Here is a 9,329-nt window from a genome sequence, read left to right on the forward strand (position 1 = left end):
TTGTATTTAAGTTTCTTGTATGGATAATAGGGCATGCTTTTAAAGTCCCATTTAAAACAATGGTTGGATCCTTTCGGTCGGATTTTGATGATTTCAATGTGCTTTAGTTGCTATTGTTTATTTGGTAAATTAGTAAGACATACAACACATTAATGGCAATCCAACGTTGTTTGACAAAAACGATATCTATTCACACCATGCCTATTAGCAAAAATCATGTCTACTCTTTAACAATCACACAACCATAAAAATCGAGAAAACCTGTTGTATGAACATCACTTCACACAATAGTTTTCATGTCAAAAGCTGTTGTGTGATTGTTGACATATATTATCGAGAGCGACCTCGACATATGTCGACATATGTTGATGAGATCTATCGATATTCACACAACAGCTCTTAAAAAGAACAGTTGTGTGAGTTGACAATTACACAAGGGTTTTATTGAAAAAACTGTTGTGTGATTCTCGACAGATATCATCGACAACTATCGAGAAGCAGCTCAACATGTGTCGGCATCTATCGATAATATCTGTCGAGACTCGCACAACAATATTTTACAAAAAACCATTGTGTGATTCTCGGCATATTTCATCGACATATGTCGACAGCTGCCGAGAAGCAGCTCAACATGTGTCGGCAGCTGTCGATGATATCTGTCGAGACTCACACAATGGTTTTTATTGTAGTGTTGTGTGTCAGTTAGTCAAACAAGCTTTTTTTAGCCGTTGTGCGACATGTTGATCAGACAGCGATCGGATTAACAACGGATTTGACCTTTAACAGACGACGTTTTTTCCCCGTCGTGTGATGTATTATCTGGCGTAGTGTGTTGTTATTTATGTAAAGTATTGTTTGATGCTTGATAACTTAATTGTGTGACGTAGTTAAGTATAACCTAAAAAGGTTTGGCCCTACTGAGCGTAAGCTATTCTTATTCAAGTTTACGAGGACATGTGTTTCTAGAAGACTAACTGTGTCGTTTAGTTGACATGTATAAGAGTATAGAAGAGTTATGAAGGATTAGAAGTGAGCTAGACCTCAAGATCAGTTTTATCTCTGTAATTGTTTTGTTGTTACAATTTTTTTTTGTTTTTTTACAATTTCTGGAAAAGTATTTAAATTTGTTTTATTTTTTTTACTTTTCCCGCTCACGCCTTGGATTCGGTGTTGAGTGTTTAGAAACCACCGACATCAGGTCTGGGGTGTGACATGCATCATATACTTTTCTAAAGCAATTGACCCAGAAAGTTGAATACCAAGAATTGATTTACAATAAAAGACTGAAGCTTATTGGCAAGTAGAAAAATGGGTTTTACGAATGGGTGAGGTCTATTTGGGATTGAAAAAAAGAATATTGAAAGAAGAGAGAAGATTAAGAAAGCTAGTTGGTTCTTCTTTATGCATACTGAAGTGGGTTTCTAGGTTTGGGATTGAAAATATCTGCTCTGAATTGAAAAGAAGAGAGCAAGGTTAAAAAATCTAATTCTTTCATTTATCAAGATTGAAGTGGGTTTATGGGACTTCGATTCGAAAAGAAAATTGGGTTGGGGTGTAATTTCTAGAGTATGAGAAGATGAGATGGATTTGGGGAAGAATCGCTAGCTTGATTTGGCTAGTAATGGCTTCTAGAATAAGAAGTAGAAAATATGGGACTTTAGGGATAAGGAGTAGAAAGAGAAGAAAAATGTCTAGAAGAAGAAGAAATAAGAAGCAGAAAAACAAGAGTGTAGATAAGGATAGAGAGAAAGAAGAAAAAAATGGTTTTCCTTTATGTGAATTACATGTCATAATATTGTTGGTAAGGTGTTTTCTTATGGTCAAGCATCATATCAAGATAGCAGAAGAGGTTGTTATATATTAGTTTGGTTTTATTGAAAAACTTAATTATATACGTACATTTGATTTAATTGTATTTAGCTTTTATTGTAGGAGTTCCTGTGCAGTATGTAGATCATGGTGATGATAAGTATCGTTGTTGCGAGTTGTGACACACATTTTTGGCTATATATAAGAATCATTAAAAAGAGCTTCAAGGAATACACTTATTAGTTACATAGGTTGTTGTAAGAAGGGTCGGGTTAAATTAAAAGAGCTAAGACTAACACCGACATACCTTGATGAATTACTAAATCCCCAAAATGTCAACAAAGTATAGGTTCGAGAAAACATCCGAATTTATTATTTGATGTTCACATTTACTTCTATGGTGCAAAGATTGATCATGATATTAATAAGAGATCTGGACTTTATGTTTTCAAAATATATGGACAAGTGCATCATCTAATGGGATTAGTGTTGCCTTCTAATGGTGAATCTCCAATGTTTGCACAATTGTATGTTTATGACAGTTGAAAAGAAGTTTTTGATCGTATGAGCATTTTAAATTAATTAGATCATGAGCAAAAAATAAAACCTGAAATTTTTGATGGGCTAATACGCATGTTTGATCGATCAAATCAACAAATTGACAATATATCGAACTGTTAAAGATAAATTTGAAGATATTTCTTTGTCTTCATATGAGATATGAGAATACTTCAAACTTCAAAGGCAGGATGGTGACAACAAACAATACGGGCAACAGAGTGTTGATGAAATAGCTGGATTATTGGTTGTTGGTGATAGATAAGAATTCAATTCAAGCAAAGATATAGTTATTCTAATGATGGCTACTTACGTCGTATATCCAAAGTTCCTCCAAAGTATACGTTGTTACAATATCCGTTACTTTTTTTCGTACGGTGAAGATGGATATAAGCCGAGTTTGTGGTTGCAACAAACTAATGAGAATGAAGGTAAAAGATTGTCAATGTGAAGTTTTGTAGCATACCAAATGCACGTACAATAGAAATAAAAAAAACAAGCACAATATTACACTGGTACACACATACACATCCGCGGCATTTGAAAAACGTCATGGAATGTGTTTCATAGCGTTTTTCAACGTCATTAACGCCGTCTAAAGTGACGCCGTCCTTTAATTTCATGACATTTTGAAAACGCCGTCGAAAACTTTTTCACTGCGTTTGAAAATTTCCGCGGCGTTTGAAAAACGCCATGGAATCTATTCCATGACGTTTGGAAAATCCCATCATTATTGTATGGTTTAACTTTTAAAAATTGAGTTACTAATTATAACTGGATGGTATAAAACATGCTCATTTGGACCAATTGAGATGGGATTTGCTTAATCAGAATGCAGCTGAGACCCATAACATTCAGATTTCAAAGAGAGAGATAGAGAGATTGAAAGGCACGAAACTTGCTACCTTCAACAATCTTAGATGACGACTGATGTACTGAACCTCAGGATCAACAACGCAGCCGATGACGCTGCTCGATACTAGCGAGCACGACCACGACTACTTCGAATGTGCGAAGCTGTGGGATTTCTTCAATGAAAAATAGCTTAGGCTATTCCTCCTCCTCCATAGATCTGAAGCTGCTCTTCCTCGATGTTGTCAGGCCAAGTAGGTGACCGGAGCAACGTTGGCGGATGGAGAAGATGACGAAAGGGATTTTGGGTGTTTGGGGTCTAGGTTTAAAGAGTAAGGAAGAGATAGAAAATAAATTTGAGGCAAAATAAAATAGATCGACTTATCAAGTCAAGCATTAAGATGTATGGCGTTTTCTCAGCGTCATAAATCTAACGGCGTTTCTCTAGAAATGTCATAGAAAACGAAAACATTTTATGGCGTTTAGAAAACGCCGTTAAACTATTGTTGTATCCTTATTTTTCTCTTATGGTTTTTTTCTATGACGCTTTTTTTTTTTTCCTAAAAACACGCCATTAATAGGCAGTTTTTATGACATTTTCTTAAAAACGCCATCTTCTAAATGCCATCGAAAGCCATATTTGTAGTAGTTTTAAAAGGTGGCAGATTGTTTTAGAATTATTTGGTAGATGGTTTTGCTATTGTTGAGGAAAACCGATTGGATTTCGTTGGAAAAATCTAAAGTGAAGTTAGGAGTTGAACTGTTGATGGGCTTTATGCCGCTTTCTCTGGCGGAGCTAGAGAAGGTCGTGATGTAGGACAACAAATAAATTTTCCAAGTTCTCATATAGGTAGTCCTAGAGGGAACTTTCTTAGGTATCCACATGTATGTATGATACCCAGATTTACTGATATAACAATTTTGTTATCAATAATGTAAATTGGGTCATAACTTAGGTTAATTAGTTCTGTTAGTGGTAATTACTCAATGTATGACATTTTATAAGTTTATGAACAAATTGTTGTGGATATAGTAACTTCGTTCAATTATATGTAAATGTGTAAAAAAAAAAAAAAAACGGTAAATTCGTTGTCAATGTTGTAAATGTGGTTCAAATAAATTGTAATTTTTATCTAGTTAGTTGTAACCGTATGAGATACATGTAGGTACCATATAGACGACCTCAATCCTAGAGATATGATTAATAACTATCAAGACGTGATGGTTGTTTGTAGAGAATTTGGAAATCCTGAGTTATTTATCACGTACATTTACTCTCAATGTCAAGTGTTCAGAAATATTAAGGTATTTTAAAAAATGTCCTGGATACAAACAAGAAGATATGTCTGATATAGTTTCAAGAATATTTTGTTTGAAATCAAAAGATATGATTACATACATTAAATTTGATGAACCATTGGATCTGTGAAAGAAGATGTACACACAATTGAATTTCAAAAAAGAGGATTACCGCATACTCATATGTTATTTTGGTTGACAAAGAAATTCAAATTTCGTATACATTAAATTTGATGAACCATTGGATCTGTGAAAGTAGATGTACACACAATTGAATTTCAAAAAAGAGGATTACCGCATATTCATATGTTATTTTGGTTGACAAAGAAATTCAAATTTCGTATAGCAAATGATATTGATTCAATTATTTCGGCTGAGTTACTAGATAAAAATATTGATCCAGTCATTTTTTATAGTGTTAGTCAATTCATGATCTATGAACCTTGCGGATATATCCAAAATCTCATTGCATGCAAGATGGAGAATGTATACGATCATTTCTCAAATATAATAATGATACCACATTTGAGGCGATTAAAGCACCCGTATATAGACGGCGTGATGATGATACAAGATTTCTGACTAAAAATAATGTTCAGGTTGGAAATGAATTTGTTGTACTTATAATCGACATTTATTTTGCTTAGATATAATGCTCATATTAATGTAGAGTCGTGCTCTATGTTGATTAAATATTTATTTAAATATATTACTAAAGATCGAAATAGAGCAAAGTTTCTTCTTAAGCTGATAAGAGGACCTCTCTCAATCTGCAACCCAATTGATCTCTCTCTGTCTCAAACCACCCAGTCGATCTTTCTCGCTCTCTCTTCTCTCTCAAACTCCTATTTGTTTTCATCTTTTGATTTGTCTGACTATTGTTGCACCAAATTTCATCAATAGTGTATGACTTTGTCTCTTAATGGTTTTCGGTTGGTTCATTGGTTCCTTGCATTTTATTTATCACTGCATTTTAAGATCTTCGTATCTTTTCATAGGTCATCATGTTTTAAGTTCATTTGGGTTGCTTTTAAGTTCATTGCATGTTAAAATCTTAATTGCATGTCTTTGGGTTACAAAACAATCTGTTCCTTTATCACTTGCATTTTATTTAGGATTAATTTCAGTTTACCCCCATCAACTTAGATCGTTATCATGTTAGTCCTTCTTCTTTCAATTTCATCAAAAACACTCCTCAACTCCCAATTTTCATCAGCCGCGCATGTCCAAACCTCCAATCTCCATCTAATTCCTTTGTCAAGTGATGACTTGATATCAAGAAGAAAGAAAAAAGGAAAAATAGACAAATTGCATTCAATCCCACCAAAATCACCAAGGTTAGGGGGTTGTGATGGGAACGAAGGTGTGTATCAATATGGGGAGAAAATGGTCCGAAAGGTAACTTTCAGAATTTGACTTTCTTCTTGATATCAAGTCATCACTTGACAAAAGAATTGGATGGAGATTGGAGGTTTGGACATGCGCGACTGATGAAAATTGAGAGTTGAGGGGTGTTTTTGATGAAATTGAAAGAAGAAGGATTAACATGATGATCAACCTAAAGTTGATGGGGGTAAACTAAAATTAGTCCTTTTATTTATCACTGCATGTTAAGATCTTAATTGTATGTCTTTGAGTTACAAAGCAATTTGTTCATTTGGTTGCTTTTTAGTTTTAAAATTTTGTTCATAATCAGTACTATGTTTTGCAGGAAGTTTTATTACTTGCATTTTAATACAGGAAGATGTAAAATGGTTGTGTCTCATACATGCGTATCAAACTTTGCCAATAGTAGTAGTTTATATGTTAAATGGTTGTCTGCTTTGTATATATACATATTAATTAGGACTTGGAGATTGGAACAAAGACTATCTCTTGCAAGACAATAATTGTGTTTCATTTTTTTTTTTTGTGAAATATGTCAGTTTCTCTACCAGGATTGTGCGAAGCTGTGATTAGGAGTTGAAGCATATTTCCGTCATGCAAAGACGAAGGTATGTTGCTACTCTATTGATACCAATTGTTGTTTGTCCATTTGTCTAAATATACTGCATAATATGACAGCTTCAAATGAAAAGGGTTGGATGCATTAACCCGAGCCATGATAAAAATTTTAAAGTGGACTCCAATAAATTAAAGACAAAAGCTGGCTAGAAACAAAGAAGCTGAAGCAGCCAAGATAAATGGTCAAAAACTCACTCATCTAAGAGGTTGTGACTAACTTTTGAGAAGCCTCTCAATACAATTCTTTCTTACTACCTTTTAGAAGCCTCAATAAAATTCTTTTTGTTTTTTTCTTTGTTCTTTTTTTTAATAAAAAACATAGTAGTTTTAAATACACACCCCTAATCTTTTAATACACACCCCTTACTTAATACACTACCCATCTAGTTTTGCATTTCAATATTATACTAAATACATATGTCAAACTATCTAAAATACCCTCAATATCTAAAACTAATAATAATCTGTTATTTAATATAATTATTATATATTTATTATTTCACTACTCTCTTTACGTATTCTCTTTTATTTTCTGTTAGATATTTTTGATCGGGTTAGAAATTTTTTCTTGATATTTTTGAATTTATAATAAAAAGAGTAGTATTATATTCGAACTCTAAATCTCTAATATGACAACAATCGACTAGAATTTGAAGAAAAAAAAAATATTGAACATACATAATTTTTTCAAAGTTAAGAAACTAGTAGAAGTACAGTATAAAAACTAGTTTTTAGTCTGCAAGATAAAAACTAAAGTTGATAAAAAAAAAAAAACAAAGTGTTTTTAGTTCCTGATTGCCTTATTTCTGATAATACTCTAGTTGCTTCGGAGTTAGCGCATTATATGCATAAATTGCGTAGAGTCCAGGAAGGATTTTTGGCTTTTGAGGCTTGACATTAGTAAGGCCTATGACCGGTTGGAATGAGTTTTTTTATTTTTATAGAAGATTATGTTAAAAATGGGTTTTGACCCAGCTTTATGACTTGTCTTTCTACTATGCAGTATTTTTTCCTGGTCATTAATGGCCGTCCAACATGTCTAGTTACTCCTAAAAGGGGTCTGAGGCAAGGTGATCCTATTTCGCCTTATCTATTTTTATTGTGCGCTGAAGGCCTATCGGCTTTGATCTCTGATGCAGTTGATAGAGGTTAGTGGCATGGGTTACAGATTTGTACTGGTGCTCCTTTGATCAGTCATTTATTATTTGCTTATGACAATATGCTTTACTCTCTGGCGACTCCTCAACATTGTGAGTTTATTTGTGACTTGTTAAATTTATATGAAGAGCCTCTGGTCAGAAGGTTAATTTACATAAGAGTAATGTGGTGTTCAGTGGTAATGTGTCCCAATCAGCATGTCAGTCTCTGGCTTATATATTGGGAGTGCAGATAGTGGAGAAGCATGAGAAATATCTTGGTGTTCCGACGCTTGTTGGTAGATCCAAGTCAGATACTTTTGCTTATATTAAAGATCAGTTGTCTAATAAGCTTACGGGGTGGAGATCGAAGCTTCTTAGTGCTGCAGGTAGAGAGATTTTGATTAAGGTGATTACTCAGGCTATGCCTCTTTATACCATGAATTGTTATTTGCTACCTTAGAATTTGATTCAAAACTTCACCAGCTTTGTGCCAGATTCTGGTGGGGTAGTACAGATGAAAAAAAAGCCATGCATTAGCGTGCTTGGGATGAGCTTTGTAAGCCTAAAGCATTAGGTGGAATGGGTTTTCGGCACTTGTTTGCTTTCAACCTTGCCATGCTAGCTAAACAAGGTTGGAGAATCAGTAAAAAAAAAAGCTATCTATTTCCCTCATTGCAGCTTTTGGGAAGCTGAGATTGGTACTTCTCCTTCTTATGCGTGGAGAAGTATTGTACAAGGTTGAGATATTTTGCAAGCTGGTATTCGAAAGCATATTGGTAAAGGCAATCAGACTGATATTTGGAAGGAACCATGGGTACCAGGTAAGGATTTAATGCCTTTTTTTTACTAACAGAGTATCTATGGTTTCCGACCTCTTCATCACTCCAGGTCGTTGGAACATTCCTCTTTTATTTGAGCTCTTTCCAGCTAATATTATAGAGCGGATTCTAACCATTTCGGTTAGTGTTCGTAATTATGAGGATCGATGGATTTGGGGGGAGGACCGTAAGGGCCGGTTTTCGATCAAATCGGCTTATCATGTCGCTCGTCAACGAATCCTAAATCAGGATGATGATGAGCCCAATCCTAGTGCACGTCTTTGGAAACATCTTTGGAAAGCTCCAGTTCCTGGTAAGGTCAAGATTTGTGTATGGAAAGTTGCCTCTTAACATTCTTCCTACACGGAAGAGGTTAAGCCAACACGGTATTGATATTGACACCGCATGTCCTTTCTGTGATGAAGAAGTAGAATCCCCACTACACGATTTGCGAGATTGTGTTCATGCTAGTTCTTTCTTTCAGCTAGCAAATCTTCAGGGTCATATGGCTCTATCTGTGGTAGGCTGGTTAGTTTCCTACAATCAGCCTAGTACTTCTTTCGCTACTGTGTTGATGATTATTTGGGCTATTTGGATGAACCGAAATTCCAAGGTTTGGGATGATGAGGTCAAGCCAGCATCGGAAGCAGTTCCGTCAACACTGAGTTGGTTTACATAATACCAGGTTGCTCATGCTAACCCAACGGTTCCTATTCGGGTGCCCATGATTAAATGGGAGAAACCCATGGTTAGGGTGATTAAACTTAATGTGGATGCAACTTTTGATTCTCCTACTAGTCAAGTGGGTCTTAGAGGCAGGGTCAGTCCTAAAGGATACGAAAAAAAATTA

At 34.8% G+C, this 9,329-nt stretch overlaps 1 protein-coding gene across 1 annotated transcript in view; it reads left to right on the plus strand.

Annotated features, from left to right (window-relative positions):
• Window positions 1–9,329, plus strand: part of LOC101300600 (pentatricopeptide repeat-containing protein At4g13650-like) — a 36,209-nt gene that overhangs the window by 266 nt on the left and 26,614 nt on the right. The window contains exons 2-5 of the mRNA XM_004293010.1: window positions 7,526–7,670; window positions 7,811–8,047; window positions 8,340–8,482; window positions 9,165–9,299. Coding sequence (XP_004293058.1) covers window positions 7,526–7,670; window positions 7,811–8,047; window positions 8,340–8,482; window positions 9,165–9,299 — 660 coding nt within the window. The remainder of the gene's footprint in view (window positions 1–7,525; window positions 7,671–7,810; window positions 8,048–8,339; window positions 8,483–9,164; window positions 9,300–9,329) is intronic.

This window comes from Fragaria vesca, linkage group LG2 (genome assembly GCF_000184155.1).
Source record: "Fragaria vesca subsp. vesca linkage group LG2, FraVesHawaii_1.0, whole genome shotgun sequence".
Taxonomy (NCBI): domain Eukaryota; kingdom Viridiplantae; phylum Streptophyta; class Magnoliopsida; order Rosales; family Rosaceae; genus Fragaria; species Fragaria vesca.